Raw genomic sequence first — 27,365 nt, 5'->3', positions numbered from 1 at the left:
AGTAATTAACACTAGAAGATAGAAAGCAATAAACTAAAGTAATTGACATAAAACAAATCTAGAAAGCAATAAACTGAAAGGATATGAATGTTGGGGTGCTTCCCAACTAGCGCTTCTTTAACGTCACTAGCTTGACGGTTCTTCCTCTTCAGTTGAGGTTGTAGTTTACTCTTTGCTCTTCCAGTGATTCCCCCAAGTAATGCTTGAGCCTGTGGCCATTGACAGTGAAGGTTCTCCGTGTTTTCTCATCCATGAGTTCCACATGACCATAAGGGAAAACTTTGATGATTGTGAAGGGTCATGACCATCTTGATTTCAGCTTTCCTGGGAAGAATTTGAGTCTTGAGTTGTATAGGAGAACCATTTGGCCTTCTTCAAATTCCCTTTTTACCAGCCTTTGATAATGCCATTTCTTTGTCTTCTCTTTATAAATCTTTGCATTTTCATAAGCTTGAGTTCTGAATTCATCCAATTCATTCAGCTGTAACAACCTCCTTTCCCCAGCAGCTTGATTGTCAAAGTTTAGCATCTTTAGAGCCCAAAATGCTCTATGTTCAAGCTCCACAGGCAAATGTCAAGCTTTTTCATACATCAATTGGTATGGAGACATATCGATTGGTGTCTTAAAAGCTATTCTATAAGCCCATAAAGTATCATCTAACTTCTTGGACTAATCTTTCCTTGAGGTCCCAACAGTCTTCTCAAAGATTCTCTTGAGCTCCCTGTTTGAAATTTCTGCTTGACCATTGGTTTGTGGGTGGTATGGGGTGACTACTCTGTGCTTAACACCATATTTGAGGAGGAGGGTCTCTAGTTGCTTGTTGCAAAAGTGACTTTCCCCATCATTTACAAGAGCTCTTGGAACCCCAAACTGGCTAAATATGTTCTTCCTCAAGAAGTTGATCACTACTTTATTGTCATTAGTTGATGTTGCTATAGCTTCTACCCACTTGGACACATAGTCCACAGTTACCAATATGTAATTGTTTGAGTATGAGGGTGGGAAGGGTCCCGTGAAGTCAATCCCCCAAACATCAAACAGCTCTAATTCCATGATGAACTTCTATGGCATCTCATTTTTCTTGGGTAGGTCACTAGCTCTTTGACACTCATTACATCTTGTCACAAACTCCTTTGCATCTTTGAAGATGGTAGGCCAGAAAAATCCACACTACAAAACCTTGGCTATAGTTCTTTCTCCACTAAAGTGTCCACCATAAGTAGATCCATGGCAATTCCAGATGACCTCTTATCCATCCTCATGAGAAATGTATCTTCTTAAAATTCCATTAGCACACCTCTTAAAGAGGTATGGTTCATCCCATATGAAATGCATGGCATCATTGATGAGCTTCCTTCTTAAGTGCTTGTTCATGTTGGAAGGTAGCTCTCCAATGGCCTTGAAGTTGGCTATGTCTGCGAACCATAGAGCCTCTTGAAGCATCATCAATTGCTCATCTAGAAAGCCTTCATTTACACTAGGGCTGTGAGCTTCATTGACCATATATAGGATCCTTGATAGGTGGTCTGCCACCTTATTTTCTGCTCCACTTCTGTCCTTTATTTCAATGTTGAACTCCTGGAGCAATAGGATCCATCTGATCAATCTGGGCTTGGACTCTTGTTTGGTTAGCAAGTATTTGAGTGCTGCATGATTAATAAACACAACTACTTTAGAACCAATATGGTAAGACCTGAATTTGTCAAAAGCAAACACTATAACAAGGAGTTCTTTTTCTGTGGTGGTGTAGTTCCTTTGGGCTTCATTAAAGACCTTGCTAGCATAATATATGACATGCACTAGCTTGTCTTTCCTCTGTCCTAATACAGTACCAATAGCAAAATCTGATGCATCACACATCAATTCAAAAGGCAACTCCTAGCTTGGTGGTGCTATAATAGGTGCAGAGGAGATCTTACTTTTGAGCTCTTCAAAAGCTTGCATGCATTCTCTATCAAATATGAAGGGTACATTTGAGACAAGCAAGTTACTTAATGGTTTAGCAATTTTTGAGATGTCTTTAATGAACCTTCTGTAGAAGCCAGCATGTCCCAAGAAGCTCCTAACTGCTTTGACATTGCAAGGCGGAGGTAATTTTTCAATCACTTCCACCTTGACTCTGTCTACCTCTATGCTTTCTTAGAGATTTTGTGGCCAAGGACTACCCCTTCGGTAACCATAAAATGACACTTTTCCTAGTTCAAAACCAGGTTAGTCTCTTGGCATCTCTTGAGCACAAGGCAAGATGGTGTAAGAAATTAGGAAAGGAGTCACCAAACACTGAGAAATCATCCATGAAAACCTCAATAAATTTTTCAATCATGTCAGAAAAAATGGACAGCATGCACCTTTAGAATGTGGCAGGTGCATTACATAAACCAAAGGGCATACGTCTCTATACGAAAATGCCATAAGCGCAAGTGAAAGTTATCTTTTCTTGGTCCTTAGGATCCACTACAATCTGGTTGTAGTCTGAATATCCATCCAAGAAGTAATAGTACTCATGCCCAGCAAGCCTCTCCAACATTTGATCCATGAAGGGTAGAGGGAGGTAATCCTTCCTTGTGGCTTCATTGAGTTTTCTATAGTCTATACACATACACCATCCGGTGACTATTCTTGTTGGTATCATCTCATTTCTTTCATTTGACACAACTGTGATTCTCCCCTTCTTGGGAACTACTTAAACAGGGCTCACCCAAGGACTATCTGAGATGGGGTAAATCACCCCTGCTTGCCATAGCTTTAGCACTTCCTTTTGCACCACTTCCTTTATTGATGGGTTCAATCTTCTTTGTGGCTGGAATGATGGCTTGGCATCCTCCTCAAGAAGGATTTTATGCATACGCATTGAAGGGCTTATTCCCTTTAAGTCAGACATTGTCCACCCAATGGCATCCTTGTATTGTTTCAACACCTAAATGAGCTCCTCCTCTTGTTCCTTACTCAGGGTTGAATTGATGATTACTGGCTAAGTGTCATCGCTCTCCAAGTAAGCATACTTCAAGCTTGGAGGTAGAGTGTTTAGTTCCAGCTTGGGTGCTTCTACTTTCTCCTTTTTTGCCTTGTCCAACATGATTGGGCTGTCCATGCTTTCTTGTGGTAATTCACTACATGTTTGTTACTCTTTCTCCATTACTTCTTCAAGCTTGTCCTCATCTAGAACTCCTTGGACCAGTACTTTCATTGTATCCACCATCATACACTCTCCAATGGACTCCTTTGGGTAGCTCATAGTAGTGAACACATTGAATACCATCTTTTCTTCATGAAGCCTGAGGACCAATTCTCCTTTTTGTACATCAATTATAGCTCTAGCTGTTACCAAAAATGGTCTCCCTAGTATGATTGATGTAATGGCTTCTTCTTCCATGGAAAGCACTACAAAATCTGCTGGGAAGATGAAGTCACCTACCTTGACTAACAGTCTTCCACTACTCCATGGGGGAACTTGAATGTTCTATCTGCTAGTTGAAGTGCCATTCTTGTTAGTTTAGCCTCTTCAATCCTCATTCTCTTCATCATGGACAAGGACATAAGGTTGATGCTAGCTCCCAGATCACACAATGCTTTCTCAATGCTAATGTCTCCTACGATGCATGGTATTTGAAAGCTTCCAGGATCTTTCATCTTTTGGGGAAGCTTTTTCTGTATAATAGCACTGCATTCCTCTATGAGCACTACAGTTTCTTTTTATTCCCAGATCCTTTTCTGGGTCATGAGCTCCTTTAGGAACTTAGCATAGAGTGGCATTTGCTCTAATGCTTCAACCAAAGGAATGTTGATTTGGAGCCTTTTGAAGATCTCCAAGAACCTAGAAAACTGGCTGTCCTTCCCATCTTTTCTTAGCCTCTATGGGTATGGTGCTTTTGGTACATAGGGCTTCAAGACCTCTTTTGGTGGGGTAGGTGTATGTATCTTTTCTTTCTCCTTGATTTCTTAGTTCTTGTCAGCCTCTTCTTCTTGTAAGTTGTGGCTTGAAGATGCCTCCTTCACCACCTTCCCCCCTTAGATTGGTCATGGTATCACTGGGAAATGCATTTGTAGACATGGATAGTTGCTTGGATAGATATCCAAATTGTGCTTCCAATTTTGTGATTGCTGCTCCTTAGTTGTTTAAGTTGGATCTGACTTCTTCTTGGTAGGCCTCTAACTTCTTATCAGTTTGTGCTTTTGTTACTATTGCGTCTTCTACCATCTTTCAAGTATGGCCTCTAACCTTGCAAATTTGTCACTATCATCACATAGTTGTGAAGTTGAATATGATATATTGTGATTGGTTGGGTTTTGAAGATGGTTGCTGTGTGATTGTTGATTGGGTTGGAAGGGGGCACTGTGTGAGTTATGGTAAGATCTATGATTGTTTGGTTGATGGTTGGGGTTGTTGCATTGGTTAGAGTTGTATGCCTTGTGATCTTGGACTTGGTTTTGTTGGTTTCTCCACCCAAAGTTTGGGTGATTCTTCCAACCTGATTTGTAGGTTTTAGCATGGGGGTCGTATGGTTATTTTTGTGATTTGTTCACATAATTAGCTTGCTCCTAGTCATATTCATCTCCTGGACCAGTCCCTTCTTGTACTAGTGCTTGAGTGTTGATTGCTAAGACCTGATTTTTCTCCATTTGCTTGGTGAGAGCTGCCAGTTGGGCTGTGATCACTTTGTTTTGAGCTAGTAGAGCATCCATCTGGTTTAGCTCCATCACCCCCTCCTCGGGTTCCTATCTGTTGCATAAAAGTACTCATTATTGGCCACAGTTTCTATGATATCTATTTCCTCTTGAATGGTCTTTTTGGTGTTGAGGGAACCTCCTGAAGAATGATCCAAGGCCTTCTTTGCCTCGTGAGACAATCCTTCATAAAAAATATGTAGCTGCACCCACTCATTAAACATATCTGGAGGATATCTCCTTGTCATCTATTTGTACCTCTTCCAAGCTTCATAGAGAGTCTCTCCATCTTGTTGCCTGAATGTTTGTACCTCTATCCTCAACTTGATAACTCTTTGGGGAGGGTAGAATTTTGTCAGGAACTTATTCACCACTTCTTCCAAAGTTGTCAAACTCTCCACCTGTATGCTTTGTCCCTAAGAGAAAAAGGGAACAAAAGCAGTCTATAAGTGTTAGGATGAACGTCATTAGCTTTCACAGCGTCACAAATTCTCAGGAATGTGGATAGGTGTTGATTTGGATCTTCTTGAGCATTTCCTCCAAATGAGCAGTTATTCTGAACAAGGGTGATTAGCTGTGGTTTGAGCTCAAAGTTGTTGGCACGTATGGTGGGTCTCAAGATGCTGCTTCCACAGTTCCCAGGATTAGGATTGATAAAAAAGCCTAGCACTCTTCTTTCTTGTGGAGGAGGATGATTACCAACAACTTCCTCTTGATGATTGTGTGCTTCACCCTCCATGGTTTGGTTTAGATCCTCTTCTTCCTCTTCTTCACCAATTACCCTTTTTCCTCTTGCTACTGCTTCATTTTTTAGCCTTAGGAATGTCCTTTCCGGTTCAGAACTGTAAGAGATTGTAGCACTTCTTTTGCCTCCTGGCATACACAACACAGACACAATCCAAAGCAAAAGTGAACACCCTTTTATTAAAAGGGGTGGATGAGTCAAGCTTGTGTGATGCAAAGCATCAAACAGTTAGTGTGCCTTAGTTAAAATGTTAAAATGATAGTATATACAATGAATAATTGTAAATTCAAGTGCTGGAAAAATAAAGAAAAATGAAGAACTGAATTTAAATTGATTAACAAAAGAAAATGCTTAATCTAAGAACCCATCAACTTAATCATTGTCAATTAAGAATCAATCCCCGACAACGGCGCCATAAACTTGATGAGTGGAAAATTACTGTATGATTACAATAAATCCTTCGGCAAGTATACCAAATTACTGTGAAGTAAAAACTCACAAGAATGAGGTCGATCCCACAAGGATTGATTGATTGAACAGCTTTAGTTAGTAGGGTAATTTAGTTAAGCTAATTAAGAATAAGTGTTGAGTGCAGAAATCTAAATGACAGAATTGTAAATGACTTCAAAATAAAGAAAGCAGTAAAGTGTTGGAAGGTAAAGAGCATGAAGATAAATTGTTGAAATTTAAATGACAGAAATGTAAATGACTGAATTGTAAAGGGGAACGGGTTGATGAACATAAATTAAACAAAGCTATAGAGAAGAAAGAAGATAAAAATGGGGAAGATTCATTAGGGTTAGGAGATGTTGCATTCTCCGTATTAATTTCAGATCATCCATTCTTCAATCATGCAACTCATTGACTTCTTGGCAATCATGATTGATTGCATCCCAATTCTTTAGTAATTCAATCTTCCAAATCTTGATCAACAGCTAATTTCTTGATCTAATTGCTCATGAAGAGAGATAAACTTGGTCCCTGATTATACCACACATCCTCATAGATCCAAGTAATGGATAGATCTAGCATCACATTTATCTAATCCCAAAACCCAGATCTACTCAATGTGAGAAGGAATTTCAAGCCTGATTTTATGTTTCCTCTTCCAAGGTTCCCATAAAACCCAAATTGCATTCAATCTCTTTTCCAAGATAATTGAATGCTAAGCATGAAGAATGAAATTCCTCCTAGAAAATCAAAGAGAAATGAAGAGAAGAAGGAATTTACTAATATTAATCTATAACGTATAACAGAGCTCCCTCCCCCAATGAAAGGTAGTTTAGCTACTCATAGCTTAGAGAAAGTACAAGAGATAGAAGAAGGTGAAAGTAAAAGTGAAGTGAAGTAAAAGTTCCAAGCCCCTTTTTCAGTACTCTTCAAGGGGTATTTATACTACTCCTATTACTAGAAATAAGAAATTACAAAATAAAAGAAAAGAACTTACACTTAAAGCAAAATAAAATGATATTTCTTGGGTGGCGTGTGAGTGGCATGGCACGTGAGAGTGCACGCCCACTCTATTGGCCTGGCGTGCCACGCCCAAGACACCAAGTGGCACGCCCTCTTTGAGATCTTGACTTCACAAGCTTGGCAAGCCACGCACAGAGAACTAAGTGGCACGCCCATTGATGAGAGTTTGGGTTCACAAGCTTGGCGTGCCACGCCCAAAGTACCAAGAGGCACGCCCATAGTGATGCTCCTTTCCTTTTCCTCTGGACAAATGAACTGGCGTGCCACGCCCAAGTCTGACGGGCCACGCCCTTAGTAAAGTCTTCAATCTTTTTCTCTAGAAAGTTGGCCTGGCGTACCACGCCCAGGTTTGGCGTGCCACGCCCTTGATGAAGTCTTCAATCTTCTTCTCTGGAAAGTTGGCCTGGCGTGCCATGCCCAGGTCTGGCGTGCCACGCCCTTGTTAGTGCGGCAAACCTTCCTTTCTGGTCAAGTGAACTGGCGTGCCATGCCTTAGACCTGGCGTGCCACGCCCATAGTGCGAGCAGAGTTGGCGTGCCACACCCAAAACCTGGCGTGCCATGCCCTTCCTGGAAGATAGAACTGGCGTGCCTTGCCTAAAACCTGGCATGCCACGCCCATAAAGTTGCACCATCCTTTCTTCACTGGGGTTGAGACTTGGCGTGCCACGCCCAGACTTTGGCATGCCACGCCCCTTTTGGTGAGCTGAATATTATTTTCTAGAAGTTGATACTGGCGTGCCATGCCCAGCAGTGGCGTACCACGCCCTTGGTGGAGCTTTGATCATCCTTCTCTGGGAACTAGACTTGGCGTGCCACACCCATTCTTGGCGTGCCACACCCATTCTTGGCGTGCCACACCCATTCTTGGCGTGTCACGCTCATTGTAACCTTCAAGAACTCCTTTCTGGATAATATGCCTGGCGTGCCACGCCCATTGTAAAGCTCCAAGAATACTTCTCTAGATCAGATAACTGGCGTGCCACACCTGGCCTTAGCATGACATACCCATAGTAAACTTCAAGGACTTTCCTCTGGAAAACATAGCTGGCGCGCCACGCCCAACAATGGCGTGCCACGCCCATAATGGAGCTTCAAGGACTCTCTTCTGGAAGACATAGCTGGCATGCCACACCCAACAGTGGCGTGCCACGCCCATAGTCGAACTTGGACATCCTTTTCTAGAGAACATAGTTGGCGTGTCACGCCCAGCAGTGGCGTGCCACGCCTACTTTAAGACACTGGCGTTTGCTTGAAGTGGCACGCCCAGCAAGTGCCCAGTCACCTTTGCTTGTTTTCTTCCTCTTTTGTTGCTCTTTTCACCTGAAATGCATGCAAGAACTCATTTCAAAGAAATGTCCTATAAATTCATGAAATATCTCTTATCAATGCATTAAATCAATGAGAATTTATCACTTCTATGGCCCTTTTTGATGAGAGAAAGAGGTAGATGATGCAAGTCATCACTCACCTCCAAAGTGTCCTCCATAATCAGAGTCATGGCAACGTCATAGGATTTTATGTGCCTCGTCTTCAGTCACACAGCGGTGGATTATACCATCTGAGCATCTCTTAAAGAGATATGGTTCATCCCATAAGTAGTATCTTGCACCTGAATGAGTTTTCGAGCTTGGTGCCTTCTGTATTCTTTGGGGATGAACCTTATAGCTTTGTAATTCGCAATGTCTGTGAACTACGGTATCATTCGAATGGCAAAGAGTTTCTCATCCGAGAAGGTTTCAGACTCCTCAGTAGAGGGAGGAGATGCCCCTGCTACTGGTTCAATCCGAGAAAAGTGGTCAGCCACTTGATTTTCTGATCCCTTTCTGTCTCTGATTTCTATATCAAACTGTTGCAGGAGTAGTACCCATCTTATTAGCCATGACTTAGAATCCTGCTTGGTGAGTAGATATTTGAAAGCAGCATGGTCAGTGTAGATAATAACCTTAGATCCTATTAAATAGGATCTGAACTTGTCAATGGCATAAACCACTGCAAGCTATTCCTTCTCTGTGGTAGTGTAGTTCTTCTGTGCATCATTTAGAACACGACTGGCATAATAAATGACATGCAGAAGCTTGTCCTGTCTCTGCCCTAGAACTGCACCAATGGCATGGTCACTGGCGTCACACATTAGTTCGAATGGTAAGTCCCAGTTGGGTGTAGAAATGATAGGCACAGTGATAAGCTTACCTTTAGAGTTTCAAAGGCATGCAGATACTCTTGGTCAAAGACAAATGGAGTGTCAGTAGCTAGTAAGTTGCACAAGGGTTTTGCGATTTTGGAAAAATCCTTTATGAACCTCCTGTAGAACCCTACATGTCCTAGAAAACTTCTGATTGCCTTAACATTAGTGGGTGATGGTAGTTGCTCAATTACCTCCACCTTAGCCTGATCTACTTCTATTTCCTTATTCGAAATATGATGCCCAAGAACAATTCCTTCAGTCACCATGAAGTGGCATTTTTCCCAATTTAAAACAAGGTTTGTCTCTTGGCATCGTTTGAGAACTAGGGCCAGATGGTCAAGGCAGGAGTCAAATGAGTCCCCAAGGATGGAGAAGTAATCCATGACTACCTCAAGGAATTTCTCCACCATATTAGAGAAAATAGAGAGCATACACCTCTGAAAGGTTACATGTCCATTGCACAGGCCAAATGGCATCCTCCTATAAGCAAACACGTCATATAGGCATGTAAATACTGTCTTTTCTTGGTCTTGAGAATCCACTGTAATTTGATTATAGCTTGAATAGCCATCCAAAAAGTAGTAGAATGCATGACCCGCTAGTCTCTCCAGTACTTGATCTATAAATGGCAAAGGAAAATGATCCTTTCTGGTGGCGTTATTGAGCCTTCTGTAGTCAATACACATACGCCACCCTGTAACTGTTCTTGTGGGAATTAGTTCATTCTTTTCGTTATGAACCACTTTCATGCCTCCAATTTTGGGAACAACATGGATAGGGCTCACCCAGGGGCTGTCAAAAATGGGATAAATAATCCCAGCCTCCCATAATTTTGTGACTTCCTTCTGCACCACTTCCTTCATGGTTGGATTCAGTTGCCTTTGTGGTTGTACCACTAGTTTGGCATCATCTTCCAACAGGATCTTGTGCATGCATCGGGTTGGGCTAATGCCCTTAAGGTCACTTATTGTCCACCCAAGAGCTGTCTTGTGTGTCTTTAGCACTTGGATTAGTACTTTTTCTTCCTGTGGTTCTAAGGCAGAGCTTATAATCACAGGATAAGTATCCCCATCTCCTAGAAATACATATTTCAAGGATGAAGGTAATGGTTTGAGATCGAGATTAGGAGGCTTATCCTCTTTCATAGGAGTTTTCAAAGGCTCCTTTATTTCTTCTGGCTCCTCTAAATTAGGCTGGGCATCATAAAAGATGTCATTCAGCTCTTCTTCGAGTCTCTCAACCATGTTCACTTCTTCCACCAAGGAATCAATAATATTAATACTCATGCACTCCTCTGGGGTATCTGGATGTTGTATAGCTTTAACAGCATTCAGCCCGAACTCATCCTCATTGACTCTCAGGGTTGCTTCCCCTTTTTGAATGTGAATGAGGGTCCGTCAAGGGTCTTCCTTGGATAAGGGACGCACTCTTCTGCTCATCCATTTCCAGTACCACAAAATTCGTGGAAAAAGCAAAGGGTCCAACCCTAACAATCAAGTCCTCAATCACGCCTGATGGAAGCTTAACAGAGTCATCAACAAGTTGAAGACATATGTGGTTCGGTTTAACTTCGTGAGTTAAATAAAGCGCCTCTTTATTAATGATGCAGGTATTAAGTTAATACTTGCTCCAAGATCACATAGGGCTATCCTTGTGCAGGTATCTCCTAGGGTGCATGGTATCATAAAGCTCCTAGGGTCTTGCAGTTTCTCTCGTAAGCTCTTTTGGAATACTACACTGCATTTTTCAGTGAGGAGGACTGTTTCTGCCTCTCTCCAATCCTTCTTATGACTTAAGATGTCTTTCATGAACTTATCATAAGAAGGTATCTGCTCAAGAGCCTTTGCAAAAGGGATATTGATTTCAAGTGTCTTGAGATAATCTGTAAAGTGGGTAAACTATTTATCATTTTCCACTTGGCAGAGCTTCTGAGGAAATGGAATCTTGGCTCTATACTCATCAACCTTAGTTGATGTAGGTTGAATGCCTACAAAATTAGAAGAGGGTTTATTGGCCTACTTAGGAGGGGTCTTATCAAAATTTGTATGGGTCTGACCATCCGTGTTTGTGCTTTCAACGCCCTTGTTACCCTTTCTTGGCGTTCAACACTAGAAATACTGTCCCCTTTTGGGCGTTGAACGCCAGGAGTACTGCCCCCTTCTTGGCATTGAATGCTAATGACATTCCTCCTTGGGTGTTCAATGCCGTCAGAGGTATCTTGGGCTGTAGTTTGGTTATCCTCTGTCAGTTGTTCCTCTCCTGGTTTCCTGTTGTACTGAGGTTGGGTGTTTAATATTTTTCCATTCCTCAGTTGAATAGCTTGACATTCTTCTTTTATCTGTTTAGATAGTTGTTACCTAGTCTGACTCGGCTGTGCTTCTATATTGCTGTTAGAAGTCTGAGTTTCTCACAAAGATTCTTTCAGTTCCAGCAATTGCTGGACAAAGGCGTGTAACTGCTGAGTTAATGGGCCATTTTGTTCTGGAGGGTTAGATTCAGTAGATACTGTATTAACCTCTCCTTTCATGGAAGTCTCATCAACCAAGTACAGATGCTGGTTTATGGCAACTATGTCAATAAGTTCGTGAGCCTCTTCATTTATTTTCCTCATATGTATAGAACCACCAGCAGAGTGGTCTAGAGACATTCTAGCCATGTCTGTGAGGCTATAATAGAAGATGTCTAGTTACACACATTCTAAAAATATTTTAGTGGGGCATTTCCGTAACATTCTTCTATACCTCCCCCAAGCATCATGAAGAGATTCATCATTCTCTTGTTTGATGCCTTGGATATCCAGCCTTAACTGGGTTAACTTCATTGGGGGAAAAGTATTGATTCAAAAATTTGTCTATTAGCTGCTTCTATGTTTTCAAGCTAGATTTGGGTTGATTATCTAACCACCTCTACGCTTGGTCTCTTACAGCAAAGGGAAAGAGCAGCAATCTGTTGACATCCTGATCCACTCCCTCATTATGTAATGTGTCAGCAATTTGCAAGAAATTTTCCAGGAACTCAGTAAGCTTTACTTGTGGAAGTCCATAATACTGGCAGTTTTGCTGCATCAGAGTAATGAGCTGAGGGTTTAGCTCAAAATTACTTGCCCTAATGGGAGGTATACTGATACTTCTTCCATAGAAGTCAGGAGTAGGGGGCATATAGGACCCCAAAGTTGTCTTCTGAACTGTTCATTCCTATTTGGGCCCTAGGAGAATTCGAATAAAAATGGAAATTAAAATCAAAATATTTTTGTTTTTATTTTATTTATTTATAGATTTCAAAAAACAAGAAGAAAATTAAAACCTAAGATAACAAATTAATTAACAAGATTTGAAATTGAAAAAGTTTAAAGTATAAAAAGAAGATAAGTTAGGTAAATTTTTTAAATTGAAAAGAGAAAGATAAGATAAAGATTTTAAAGAGAAGTTAAGAAAGATAGGAATTAAATTAAAAAGATTTGAAAACCAAATTTGAAAAAGATAGTAAAAATTTAAAAATATTTAAAATTATAATTTTAAAAGAAGATAAGATAGGAAAGATTTAAATTGAAAAGATATAATAAGATTTGAAAAGATTTTAAAAGATAGGATTTAAAAATTTAAAATTTAATTTTACTAACAAGAAAACACCAAACTTAAATTTTTTAAATCAAGATAGAAAAAGGAAACAAGATTTTCAAAAATTTGAATAAAGATAAAAGAAATATTTTTTTGATTTTTTTTGAATTAATGAAGGAAGAGAAAAACAACCAAAAGACACCAAACTTAAAATTTTTAGATCAAAGACACTAGTTTTTTGAAAATTAGAAAGAAAAATACCAAACGACACCAAACTTAAAAAATTTAAGATCAAACAAAAAGAGAAACAAGAACAACTTGAATACCAAGAAGAACACTCAAGAACAATTTTCAAAAAATTTTAAAGAAAAAGATAAAAATAGATAGGACACCAAACTTAAGAACTAACACTAGACTCAAACAAAAGACAAAGAAAAGATGGATTTTTAATAAGTTTTTGAAAAAGAAAACAAAAGACACAATTAAAAGAGTAAAATTACGGCTTAGTACCTAATTTAAGCAACAAGATAGTTTGGTAGTTTGTCAAACACGAACAATCCCTGGCAATGGCGCCAAAAACTTGGTGCATGAAATTGACTCCGCAATATTCGCACAGATAGACCAGCAAGTACACCGGGTCGTCCAAGTAATACCTCAAGTGAGTGAGGATTGATCCCATGGAGATTATTGTTTTGAACAAGCAATGGCTAACTTGTAGATCTTAGTCAGGCAGATAGAAAATATAGTTATTGTGGAAAAATGCATAAAAACAAAATAAATAAAGTATTACTGGATAGGTGTGAAATCAATTGATAAGAGAACGATTGAGGCTTCGGAGATGCTTCCTCCTTCTGGATCAACTTTTCTCACTATGTACTTCAACTTCTGATGATTCATTCCATGGCATGCTATAAGTGATTAACGCCAAGTCAGTGGTCATTAATCTCCTCTGCTTCAGATCAAACGCCAGGTCAGTGGTTATCCAATCTGAACAGGGGTGAAGCTCCTACGGTCCATTCCCTTGCTGATCTTACTCAAAGTGCCATAGACAAGGTCGGATCTTCCATATCAGAGAATGCTGCTTCATGATTCTAGCCTATACCACAAAGGCCCTAATTGCCTCGTACCTCGGCTGAACTGATGTCTCCAAGTCCCCAACGAAGTCGTGGATTAGCCGTCTAAGAGATGTATAATCAAGCTTGTGGTTCAGTACTATCCCGTCAAGGACTTGCAAGAACCCATGTAAAACAGGGAAGACGGTCAAGTTACACTCCCAATTCATTAGGATGAAGAACGAAGATATATCTTACAATAGAATCAAGCATAGATTGACATAGAGCAGTGATATTATTAATCCATAAAAGTCAGCAAAGATCCTAACCCTAACCTAGGAGGTCCATGACTCATAGCTTACATAAAGTAGTAATGTATTCGAAAATATGGCATAAGGTCCTGAACAAGGATGATCCTTGTTCTATATATGCTAATCTAATTACTAACAAGTACAAAAATATGGTAGAATAGACTAGGGGTGCGAAGTCCATCTTTGGGCCCACTTGAGTTGAGTGTTTGGGCTGAGCTTGGGGTGAAGCCACGAGTTGGTACTCTGTATGGGGCATTGGACGCCATCTTTGGACTCCTTTTTGGGCGTTGGGTGCCAGCTACTTCCTTTTGGGCGTCCAATGCCAGGAATGGGGTTGGTAGCTGGCGCTGAACGCCAGTTTTGGGCCTTTATTTATAGAGCAAAATATAGGCTATTATATTTTTGATGATCAACAGCACATGTTTCGCAAAGCCCACAACCAAGATGATACTCTTGTCTGCCAACACAAATTTAACGGCCAACCTCTTTAAAGGTGAAAGATCCAACCTATCGTAATCCGAAAGTGGCATAATGCTTACCCAAGATCCTAGATCACACATGCAATTCTCTAATTGAATGTCACGAATCATGCAAGACACCAAATGTAACAATCAGAATTTTTGTAAAATTAAATAATGAGTTATCTATAATTTATTATATTTGATGAAGATTTTATTATAAGAAATTTTTTTTTACTAAAAGTAATTAAATAAATTAGGAGATAAGATGATTTTAAATCAATCAAGAATCTTATGTAATTTTATTATAATTGAATATTTTGCATAATAGAGATTAAAATTTAGTAATGGAAGAATTATATAATTTAATTTAAGTAACTTCCATTATGAATAATTTATGATTTATATCGAGTTTTTTATTTTTAGAAAATAATCTATTAAGAATGATTAAATTGATCTTATAAATATTTTCAGTTTAAATTAATTAATTTTTTTGTGTAATTTTATTATAATTGGTCATTTTATATAATTTGAAATTAAAATTTTCGTAATGAAGAAATAATGTAGTTAAATGATTTAATTTATATAATTCATATTTTAGATTTAAATTGTATTTTATAAAGTGTAATTAACCTGCTCATTTTATAATTTAAATTAAAAATAATTATTTGAACTCAGTAATATGTTGATAAATTGTTTTTTAAATATTTTTAATGAAGTATATTTAATTTTTAAATTATTATTCTATCTTCAATTTTATTAAAATACTTATTCTATCCTTGTTTCTTTATAAAAATCTAACCCTAATTCTAAATTCCTAAAAGTAGAAATCGTAATTCTCAAATTGAAAACCTAATTATTCCTAAATTCTTAATTAAAAACACTAAAACCCCCACCCGTTCTGGGAAATGCAGAGAGAAGAGAGAAGAGAGAAAGAAGGTAAGCACCGCAAGACAGAAGAAGGGAAGGAGAGGGAGAAGAGGGCGTCGACCAGGGAGGAGCTGCTACCTTGTGCCACCACCGCACCCCATCACCGGAGCCTGTGTTGTTGCTGCTAGCGTCGTCGAACTCATTTGCTGCCGCCATCATCACGCGAACGAGGGAGAATGATGCACGTGAAGGAGAGCACGACGCTTGGGGGAGGATGACGTGAGCCAGTGGTGCGAGGAAGAGCACGATCTATTGTGAGAAACTGTGCGTTGTTGCTGTCGCCTCAAGCTACAACCGTCGCTACCATTGGAGCTGCGCGAAGCCATCGTCATCGTCTAGGGCTATCGTCGTCACCATCCTCGTAGCCAACGCCATCGCGATGGTTGTCGTTGCCGCTACCTGGGTCGCCTTGGTTCAAGCCGTTATTGATGGAGCTCGCCGGAACTGCTCAGAGATTTTTGCTACTCATTCTAATTCTGATATGTTTCAGGAATGTCACTTCTGCCACTGGAATCACAAACCAGAAAGGAGAGGAGGCCATTTTCCCCTGTTGCTATTACTGCAGCTGCCCAGAACCACCATGGTTGCTGCCAAAGGGACAGAATGGGTGCTGGAAATTGACAGAGCATTATTGCCGTCGATTGAAAATGCTAAACTACTGCTGCTACTAGAGTTGCTCATTATGAAAAAATATTACTTCTTCCTCAACACGAAACCACTACATGAAACCGCTCCTTCTCTTCGAATCTCTCTCAAAATCACTCAAACTTCAATCACGTTCTCTGCGAAAACCACTACTGCCAAAGAATCGTGAGAAAATTTGGCAAGGAACAACCAGAAACGAACGAAAAAAGCAACAGAAACTACCAAAGGTATGAGAAAAATTACTGTTCATTTGAAATCATGCAATGTTGTGTTTCTCCTAGTTGCATTTTAGGTTTACTGGATTGATTTGCTTTGTTTAGTAGATCGAACTATTGTGATTGCATTTTTACAGTATAACTAGGGCTTGGAATAAAATTTGTTATTATTTTCATTCAGTTCAGTGGATAGAATAACTAGGGCTTTGTACTTGGTTGTTACTTGATGAGCGGATAATTTATACGTTTTTTGGCATTGTTTTTAGTATGTTTTTAGTAGGATCTAGTTACTTTTAGGGATATTTTTATTAGTTTTTATGCTAAATTCACATTTCTGGACTTTACTATGAGTTTGTGTGTTTTTCTGTGATTTCAGGTATTTTCTGGCTGAAATTGAGGGACTTGAGCAAAAATCAGATTCAGAGGTAGAAGAAGGACTGCTGATGCTGTTGGATTCTGACCTCCCTGCACTCAAAATGGCGCGCTTTCAATTGCGTTGGAAATTAGACATCCAGGGATTTCTAGCAATATATAATAGTCCATACTTTGGCCGAGTTTAGACGACGCAAAAGGGCGTTGAACGCCAGTTCTACGCTGCAGTCTGGAGTTAAACGCCAGAAACACGTCACAAACCAGAGTTGAACGCCAGAAACACGTTACAAACTGGCGTTCAACTCCAGAAAGAGCCTCTGCACGTGTAACATTCAAGCTCATCCCAAGCACACACCAAGTGGGCCCCGGAAGTGGATTTATGCATCAATTACTTACTTCTGTAAACCCTAGTAACTAGTTTAGTATAAATAAGACTTTTTACTATTGTATTAGACATCTTCAGAATCTTCGGATCATCTGAGGAATTTTAGTTCATCTTAGGATCATATTGATCACATTTGGGGGCTGGCCATTCGGCCATGCTTGGACCTTATGACTTATGTATTTTCAACGGTAAAGTTTCTACACACCATAGATTAAGGTGTGGAGCTCTGCTGTTCCTCACGAATTAATGCAAAGTACTCCTGTTTCTCTATTCAATTCAACTTATTCCACTTCTAAGATATTCGTTCGCATTTCAATATGAATGTGATGAACGTGACAATCATCATCATTCCCATACGAATGCGTGCCTGACAACCACTTCCATTCCACCTTAGATTGGAGGATTATCTCTTGGATCTCTTAATCAGAATCTTCGTGGTATAAGCTAGATTGATGGCGGCATTCATGAGAATCCAGAAAGTCTAAACCTTGTCTGTGGTATTCCGAGTAGGATTCAGGGATTGAATGACTGTGACGAACTTCAAACTTGCGAGTGCTGGGCGTAGTGACAGACGCAAAAGGATAGTAAATCCTATTCCAGTATGATCGAGAACCTCCAGATGATTAGCCATGCAGTGACAGCGCATCGGACCATTTTCACAGAGAGGATGGGATGTAGCCATTGACAACGGTGATGCCTCCAGATGATTAGCCATGCAGTGACAGCGCATCGGACCATTTTCACAGAGAGGATGAGATGTAGCCATTGACGACGGTGATGCCCTTATATAAAGTTTGCCATGGAAAGGAGTAAGACTGATTGGATGAAGACAACGGAAAAGCAGAGATTCAGAGGAACGCAAGCATCTCTATACGCTTATCTGAAATTCTAACCAATGAATTACATAAGTATTTCTATCTTTATTTTCTGTTTATTTATTATTATTATTCAAAAACCCCATAACCATTTGATATCCGCCTGACTGAGATTTACAAGGTGACCATAGCTTGCTTCATACCAACAATCTCCATGGCATCGACCCTTACTCACGTAAGGTTTTATTACTTGGACGACCCAGTGCACTTGCTGGTTAGTTGTGCGAAGTTGTGAAGTTATGTCTAGACCATGGTATTGTGTACCAGTTGTGGCGCCATTTCCAGGGAGAGAACGAACAACAAATTTTACAACCTCAGAGTAACAATTTCGCATACCAAGTTTTTGGCGCCGTTGCCGGGGATTGTTCGAGTTTGGACAACTGACGGTTCATCCTGTTGCTCAGATTAGGTAATTTTCTTCTTATTTTGTTTTCAAAAAGTTTTCAAAAATTTTTCAAAAATATTTCCTTCTTTTTCGTTTTTCCCATTTAATATTCAAAAAAAAATAAATCTTTTCAAAAAAATTTTATATTTTTCTTCAGAATTTTTAAGAATGAATTCTGGTGTTTCACGAAGCATGTTGAAGCCTGGCTGGCTGTAAAGCCAGGTTTAATCCTTTTGGATAGGGGCTTCCAACCATCAGCATAGAGGCAAGTTAATTGGAATATCAGCTGTTGCATGCCTGATTTATATCCTAAAGCTGGCTGGCTATTAAGCCATGCCCAACCCTTGGATTGGAGCTTTAGGCCAACATTGAAAGATTCCTGGAATTCATATTAAAAAATTTTGAAATCTTTATTTTTCTTCTTCAAATAATTTTCAAAAAAATAAAAATATACAAAAATCCAAAAAAATTAATAAAATCATAAAATCAAAAATATTTTTGTTTCTTGTTTGAGTCTTGAGTCATTTTTTAAGTTTGGTATCAATTGCATTTTTTCTAAAATTTTTTATGCATTTTTCGAAAATTCATTCATTCATAGTGTTCTTCATGATCTTCAAGTTGTTCTTGGCCAGTCTTCTTGTTTGATCTTCATATTTTCTTGTTTTGTGTCTTTTCTTGTTTTTCATATGCATTTTTGCATTCATAGTGTCTATACATGAAAAATTTCTAAGTTTAGTGTCTTGCATGTTTTCTTTTTTCTTGAAAATTTTTCAAAAATAAGTCTTGATGTTCATCTTGACATTCAAAGTGTTCTTGGTGTTCATCTTGACATTCATAGTGTTCTTGCATGCATTGTGTGTTTTGATTCATAATTTTTATGTTATGAGTCTTTTTCATGTTTTTCTCTCTCATCATTAAAAATTAAAAAATAAAAAAAAATATCTTTCCCTTTTCTTCTCATAAATTCGAAAATTTGAGTTGACTTTTTCAAAAAATTTTAAAATTTTGTTATTTCTTATGAGTCAAATCAAATTTTCAATTTGAAAATCTTATCTTTTTCAAAATTATTTTCAAAAATAAAATCTTTTTCATTTTTCTTATTTATTTTCGAAAATTTTAAAAATATTTTTCAAAAATATTTTTCTTAATTTTATATTATATTTTCGAAAATATCATCAACAATTAATGTTTTGATTCAAAAATTTCAAGTTTGTTACTTACTTGTTGAGAAAGATTCAGACTTTAAGTTCTAGAATCATATCTTGTGATCTCTTGTGAATCAAGTCATTAATTGTGATTTTAAAAATCAAATCTTTTTCAAAACTAATTTCAATCATATCTTTTCAAAAATATCTTTTTATCTTACCTCTTTCAAAATGATATATTTTTAATCATATCTCTTCATATCATATCTTTTTCAAAAATTTGATTTTAAAATATATTTTCTAACTTCTTATCTTCTTATCTTTTAAAATTTGAATTTCAAATCTTTTTCAACGAACTAATTGACTTTTTATTTGTTTCTTATCTTTTTCAAAACCACCTAACTAATTTTCCCTCTCTAATTTTCGAAAATTATCTCCCTCCTTTTCCAAAATTCTTTTAATTAACTAATTGTTTCAAATTTTGATTTTAATTTTTCCCCCTTTAATTTTCGAAAATCACTAACTTTTTTTTCAAAAATTATTTTCGAAAACTTCTCTCTCTCATCTTCTTCTATTTATTTATTCATTTACTAACACTTCTCTTCATTTCAAATCACTGCTCTTATCCTCACCCTTGTGTTTGGATTATCCATTCTTCTTCACTCTTATTCCTTTTTCTTCTTCTACTAACGACAAGGGAACCTCTATACTCTGGTAAAAAGGATCCCTATTATTATTTTTTTCCTTTCTTTTTCATATGAGCAGGAGCAAGGACAAGAACATTCTTGTTGAAGCAGATCCTGAACTTGAAAGGACTCTGAAAAGGAAACTAAGAGAAGCTAAAATACAACAATCTAGAGACAACCTTACAGGAATTTTTGAACAGGAAGAGGAGATGGCAGCCGAAAATAATAATAATGCAAGGAGGATGCTTGGTGACTTCACTGCACCTAATTCCAATTTACATGGAAGAAGCATCTTAATTCCTACCATTGGAGCAAACAATTTTGAGCTGAAACCTCAATTAGTTTCTCTGATGCAGCAGAACTGCAAGTTTCATGGACTTCCATCTGAAGATCATTTTTAGTTCTTAACTAAATTTTTGCAGATCTGTGATACTGTTAAGACTAATGGAATAGATCCTGAAGTCTACAGGATCATGCTTTTCTCGTTTGCTGTAAGAGACAGAGCTAGAGTGTGGTTGGACTCTCAACCCAAAGATAGCCTGAACTCTTGGGATAAGCTGGTCACGGCTTTCTTAGCCAAGTTCTTTCCTCCTCAAAAGCTGAGTAAGCTTAGAGTGGATGTTTAAACCTTCAGATAGAAGGAAGGTGAATCCCTCTATGAAGCTTGGGAGAGATACAAGCAACTGACCAAAAAGTGTCCTTTTGACATGCTTTCAGAATGGACCATCCTGGATATATTCTATGATGGTCTGTCTGAATTAGCTAAGATGTCATTGGATACTTCTGCAGGTGGATCCATTCACCTAAAGAAAATGCCTACAGAAGCTCAAGAACTCATTGACATGGTTGCTAATAACCAGTTCATGTACACTTCTGAGAGGAATCTTGTGAGTAATAGGACGCCTCAGAAGAAGGGAGTTCTTGAAATTGATACTCTGAATGCCATATTGACTCAGCAAGTCAATATGATTTCTCAGAGTCTGAATGGAATGCAAGCTGCATCCAACAGTACTCAAAAGGCATCTTCTGAAGAAGAAGCTTATGATCCTGAAAACCCTGCAATAGCAGAGGTGAATTACATGGGTGAACCATATGGAAACACCTATAATCCCTCATGGAGAAATCACCCAAATCTCTCATGGAAGGATCAACAAAAGCCTCAACAAGGCTTTAATAATGGTGGAAGAAACAGGTTTAGCAATAGCAAGCCTTTTCCATCATCCACTCAGCAACAGACAGAGAACTCTGAACAAAATACCTCTAATTTAGCAAATTTAGTCTCTGATCTATCTAAGGCCACTCTGAGTTTCATGAATGAAACAAGGTCCTCCATTAGAAATTTGGAGGCACAAGTGGGCCAGCTGAGTGAGAAGATCACTGAAACCCCTCCTAGTGCTCTCCCAAGCAATACAGAAGAAAATCCAAAAGGAGAGTGCAAGGCCATTGAATTGACTATCATGGCCGAACCCACAAGAGAGGAGGAGGACGTGAATCCCAAGGAGGAAGACCTCCTGGGACGTCCAGTGATCAGTAAGGAGTTTCCCTCTGAGGAACCAAAGGACTCTGAGGCTCATCTAGAGACCATAGAGATCCCATTAAACCTCCTTATGCCCTTCATGAGCTCTGATGAGTATTCCTCTTTAGAAGAGAATGAGGATGTTACTGAAGAGCAAGCTGCCAAGTTCCTTGGTGCAATCATGAAGCTGAATGCCAATTTATTTGGTAATGAGACTTGGGGAGATGAACCTCCCCTGTTCACCAATGAACTAAATGCATTGGATCAACTGAGATTGCCTCAGAAGAAACAGGATCCTGAAAAGTTCCTAATACCTTGTACCATAGGCACCATGACCTTTGAGAAGGCTCTATGTGACCTTGGGTCAGGAATAAACCTCATGCCACTCTCTGTAATGGAGAAACTAGGAATCTTTGAGGTGCAAGCTGCTAAAATCTCATTAGAAATGGCAGACAATTCCAGAAAACAGGCTTATGGACAAGTAGAGGACATGTTAGTAAAGGTTGAAGGCCTTTACATCCCTGCTGATTTCATAATCCTGGATACTGGGAGGGATGAGGATGAATCCATCATCCTTGGAAGACCCTTCCTAGCCACAGCAAGAGCTGTGATTGATGTGGACAGAGAAGAATTGATCCTTCAACTAAATGAGGACAACCTTGTGTTTAAAACTCAAGGATCATCCTCTGTAACAATGGAGAGGAAGCATGAAAAGCTTCTCTCAGTACAGAGTCAACTAAAGCCCCACAGTCAAACTCTAAGTTTGGTGTTGAAAGGCCTCAGCCAAATTCTAAGTTTGGTGTTGAACTCCCATATCCAAACTCTAAGTTTGGTGTTGGGAGTCTATAAAATTGACCTAATCACCTTGTGGCTCTGTGAGAGCCCAATGTCAAGCTATTGACATTAAAGAAGCGCTTGTTGGGAGGCAACCCAATTTTTATTTTTTAATTATATTTTTTTATTAGTTATATGTCTTCATAGGTTCATGATCATGTGGAGTCACAAAAACAACTGGAAAAATTGAAGAAAAATCAAAAACAGCAGAAGAAAAATCACACCCTAGAGGAAGGACTTACTAGCGTTTAAACGCCAGTAAGGAGCATCTGGCTGGCGTTCAACGCCAGAACAGAGCATGGATCTGGCGCTGAACGCCAGAAACAAGCATAGAACTGGTGTTCAATGCCAGAAACATGCTGCATCTGGGCGTTGAACGCCCAGAACAAGCATCAGTTCGGCATTTAAACGCCAGAATTGCATGCAAAGGCATTTTACATGCCTAATTGGTGCAGGGATGTAAATCCTTGACACCTCAAGATCTGTGGACTTCACAGGATCATCTCAGGATTTGTGGACCCCACAGGATCCCCACCTTCCCTCCTCATAATCCTAGATTCTTCCACATCTTCTTCTTCATCTATTTTTTCTTCTCTTGCTCGAGGGCGAGCAAAATTCTAAGTTTGGTGTGGTAAAAGCATAGCTTTTTTTTCCATAACCATTGATGGCACCTAAGGCCAGAGAAACCTCTAGAAAGAAGAAAGGGAAGACAAAAGCTTCCACCTTCAAGTCATATGAGATGGAGAGATTCATCTCAAGGGTCTATAGCTCAGTGGTAGAACATTTGACTGCAAATCAAGAGATCCTTGAGATACCTCAGGGGATACATTTTCCTCCACACAATTATTGGGAGCAACTAAGGGTGGAACATCAAGAGCACTCCATCATCCTGCATGAAATTAGAGAAGATCAAAGAGCAATGAGGGAGGAGCAACAAAGACAAGGAAGAGACATAGAAGAGCTCAAGGACATCATTGGTTCCTCAAGAAGGAAACGCCACCATCACTAAGATGGACTCATTCCTTGTTCTTAAATTTTCTGTTTTTCATTTTTTTATGTTAAATGCTTATCTATGATAGTGTCTTATTACATGATCATTAGTATTTAGTAACTTTCTCTTAAAGTTATGAATGTCCCATGAATCCATCACCTCTCTTAAATGAAAAATGTTTTTAATTCAAAAGAACAAGAAGTACATGAGTTTCAAATTTATCCTTGAACTTAGTTTAATTATATTGATGTGGTGACAATACTTTTTGTTTTCTGAATGAATGCTTGAATAGTGCATATGTCTTTTGAAGTTGTTGTTTATGAATGTTAAATATGTTAGCTCTTGAAAGAATGATGACAAGGAGATATGTTATTTGATAATCTGAAAAATCATAAAATTGATTCTTGAAGCAAGAAAAAGCAGTGAATACAAAGCTTGCAGACAAAAAAAATGGGGAAAAAATAGAAAGAAAAAGAAAAAGCAAGCAGAAAAAGCCAAAAGCTCTTAAAACCAAAAGGCAAGAGCAAAAAGCCAATAACCCTTAAAACCAAAAGGCAAGGGTAAATAAAAAGGATCCCAAGGCTTTGAGCATCAGTGGATAGGAGGGCCTAAAGGAATAAAATCCTGGCCTAAGCGGCTAAACCAAGCTGTCCCTAACCATGTGCTTGTGGCGTGAAGGTGTTAAGTGAAAACTTGAGACTGAGCGGTTAAAGTCAAGGTCCAAAGCAAAAAAAGAGTGTGCTTAAGAACCCTGGACACCTCTAATTGGGGACTTTAGCAAAGCTGAGTCACAATCTGAAAAGGTTCACCCAGTTATGTGTCTGTGGCATTTATGTATCTGGTGGTAATACTGAAAAACAAAGTGCTTAGGGCCACGGCCAAGACTCATAAAGTAGCTGTGTTCAAGAATCAACATACTGAAATAGGAGAATCAATAACACTATCTGAACTCTGAGTTCCTATAGATGCCAATCATTCTGAACCTCAATGGATAAAGTGAGATGCCAAAACTATTCAAGAGGCAAAAAGCTACAAGTCCCGCTCATCTGATTGGAGCTATGTTTCATTGATATTTTGGAATTTATAGTATATTCTCTTCTTTTTATCCTATTTGATTTTTAGTTGCTTGGGGACAAGCAACAATTTAAGTTTGGTGTTGTGATGAGCGGATAATTTATACGCTTTTTGGCATTGTTTTTAGTATATTTTTAGTAGGATCTAGTTACTTTTAGGGATATTTTTATTAGTTTTTATGTTAAATTCACATTTCTGGACTTTACTATGAGTTTGTGTGTTTTTCTGTGATTTCAGGTATTTTCTGGCTGAAATTGAGGAACTTGAGCAAAAATCAGATTCAGAGGTAGAAGAAGGACTGCTGATGCTGTTGGATTCTGACCTTCCTGCACTCAAAGTGGATTTTCTGCAACTACAGAACTCAAAATGGCGCGCTTCCAATTGCGTTGGAAAGTAGACATCCAGGGCTTTCCAGAAATATATAATAGTCCATACTTTGGCCGAGTTTAGATGACGCAAAAAAGCGTTGAACGCCAGTTCTACGCTGCAGTCTGGAGCTAAACGCCAGAAACACGTTACAAACCAGAGTTGAACGCCAAAAACACGTTACAAACTGGCGTTCAACTCCAGAAAGAGCCTCTGCACATGTAACATTCAAGCTCAGCCCATGCACACACCAAGTGGGCCTCGGAAGTGGATTTATGCATCAATTACTTACTTCTGTAAACCCTAGTAACTAGTTTAGTATAAATAGGACTTTTTACTATTGTATTAGACATCTTCGGAATCTTCGGATCATCTGAGGATTTTTAGTTCATTTTAGGATCATATTGATCACATTTGGGGGCTGGCCATTCGGCCATGCCTGGACCTTATCACTTATGTATTTTCAACGGTAAAGTTTCTACACACCATAGATTAAGGTGTGGAGCTCTGCTGTTCCTCACGAATTAATGCAAAGTACTCCTGTTTCTCTATTCAATTCAACTTATTCCACTTCTAAGAGATTCATTCACATTTCAATATGAATGTGATGAACGTGACAATCATCATCATTCCCATACGAATACGTGCCTGACAACCACTTCCGTTCCACCTTAGATTGGATGATTATCTCTTGGATCTCTTAATCAGAATCTTCGTGGTATAAGCTAGATTGATGGCAGCATTCATGAGAATCCGGAAAGTCCAAACCTTGTCTGTGGTATTCCGAGTAGGATTTAGGGATTGAATGACTGTGACGAACTTCAAACTCGCGAGTGCTGGGCGTAGTAACAGACGCAAAAGGATAGTAAATCCTATTCCAGTATGATCGAGAACCTCCAGATGATTAGCCATGCAGTGACAGCGCATCGAACCATTTTCACAGAGAGGATGGGATGTAGCCATTGACAACGGTGATGCCTCCAGATGATTAGCCATGCAGTGACAGCGCATCGGACCATTTTCACAGAGAGGATGAGATGTAGCCATTGACGACGGTGATGCCCTTACATAAAGTTTGCCATGGAAAGGAGTAAGACTGATTGGATGAAGACAGCGGGAAAGCAGAGATTCAGAGGAACGCAAGCATCTCTATACGCTTATCTGAAATTTTCACCAATGAATTACATAAGTATTTCTATCTTTATTTTCTGTTTATTTATTATTATTATTCAAAAACCCCATAACCATTTGATATCCGCCTGACTGAAATTTACAAGGTGACCATAGCTTGCTTCATACCAACAATCTCCGTGGGATCGACCCTTACTCACGTAAGGTTTTATTACTTGGACGACCCAGTGCACTTGCTGGTTAGTTGTGCGAAGTTGTGAAGTTATGTCTGGACCATGGTATTGTGTACCAGTTGTGGCGCTATTGCCAGGGAGAGAACGAACAACAAATTTTACAACCTCAGAGTAATAATTTCGCATACCATTACTCTGTTTAGTACTTCTTTAGCATGGAGAAATACTATTCTTGTTGATTGAAAGTTGATCACCATTTATTCACCACATAAACAATGTTCGGTTCGGTGGCCTTCTTTTTCTTTGTTTAGGGTTTAGGGTTACTGTGATTGCATTCTTACAGTATAACTAGGACTTTGAATAAAATTTGTTGTTATTTTCATTCAGTTCAGTGGATAGTTTAACTAGGGCTCTGAAATTGGTTGTTACTCTGTTCAGTACATCTTTTGCGTTGAGAAATTCTATTCTTGTTGATTGAAAGTTGATCACCATTTATTCACCACATGAACATGGTTCAGTTCGGTGGCCTTTGTGATTTTGATTTACTTGATATTTAATGTTTTCAGGGTTTAGGGTTATTGCGATTGCATTTTTACAGTATAACTAGGGCTTGGAATGAAATTTGTTGTTATTTTCATTCAGTTCAGTGGATAGTGTAACTAGGACTTTGTACTTGGCTGTTACTCTATTCAGTACTTCTTTAGCATGGAGAAAAACTATTCTTTTTAACTGAAAGTTGATCACCATTTATTCACCACATAAACAATTTTCGGTTCGATGGCATTCTTTTAGTTTGTTCAGGGATTAGGGTTGCTGTGATTGCATTCTTACGGTATAATTAGGACTTTGGACTTTAAATAAAATTTGTTGTTATTTTCATTCAGTTCAGTGGATAGTTTAACTAGGGCTTTGAAATTGGTTGTTACTCTGTTTAGTACTTCTTTTGTATGGAGAAATACTATTCTTGTTGATTGAAAGTTGATCACCATTTATTCACCGCATGAACATTGTTCAGTTCAGTGGCCTTTGTGATTTTGATTTACTTGATATTTAATGTGTTCAGGGTTTAGGGTTATTGTGATTGCATTTTTACAGTATAACTAGGGCTTGGAATGAAATTTGTTGTTATTTTCATTCATTTTTGTGGATAGTGTAACTAGGGCTTTGTACTTGGTTGTTACTCTGTTTAGTAC

The 27,365-nt window shown here is 38.7% G+C and overlaps 1 protein-coding gene and 1 non-coding gene across 2 annotated transcripts; both read right to left on the bottom strand.

Moving 5' to 3' along the window:
- Positions 1-670: 670 nt before the first annotated feature.
- Positions 671-1,054, bottom strand: LOC140179213 (uncharacterized). Its single transcript, XM_072217878.1, has one exon. It carries the CDS (start codon positions 1,052-1,054, stop codon positions 671-673), a length of 384 nt encoding a protein of 127 aa, XP_072073979.1.
- Positions 1,055-20,692: 19,638 nt separating this feature from the next.
- On the bottom strand, positions 20,693-20,800 carry LOC112752145 (small nucleolar RNA R71). The gene has a single exon (XR_003176590.1). It is a non-coding gene; the product is annotated as a small nucleolar RNA R71 (small nucleolar RNA).
- Positions 20,801-27,365: the final 6,565 nt, after the last annotated feature.

This window comes from Arachis hypogaea, chromosome 15 (assembly GCF_003086295.3).
Source record: "Arachis hypogaea cultivar Tifrunner chromosome 15, arahy.Tifrunner.gnm2.J5K5, whole genome shotgun sequence".
Lineage (NCBI taxonomy): Eukaryota > Viridiplantae > Streptophyta > Magnoliopsida > Fabales > Fabaceae > Arachis > Arachis hypogaea.
The sequence above is the reverse complement of the archived record's forward strand: the minus strand, read 5'-3'. Positions and strand labels throughout refer to the sequence as shown.

Bases quoted from the DNA above. Each gene is read 5' to 3' on its own strand.
- LOC140179213 (XM_072217878.1), bottom strand. From the start codon at position 1,054: ATGGAATTAGAGCTGTTTGATGTTTGGGGGATTGACTTCACGGGACCC.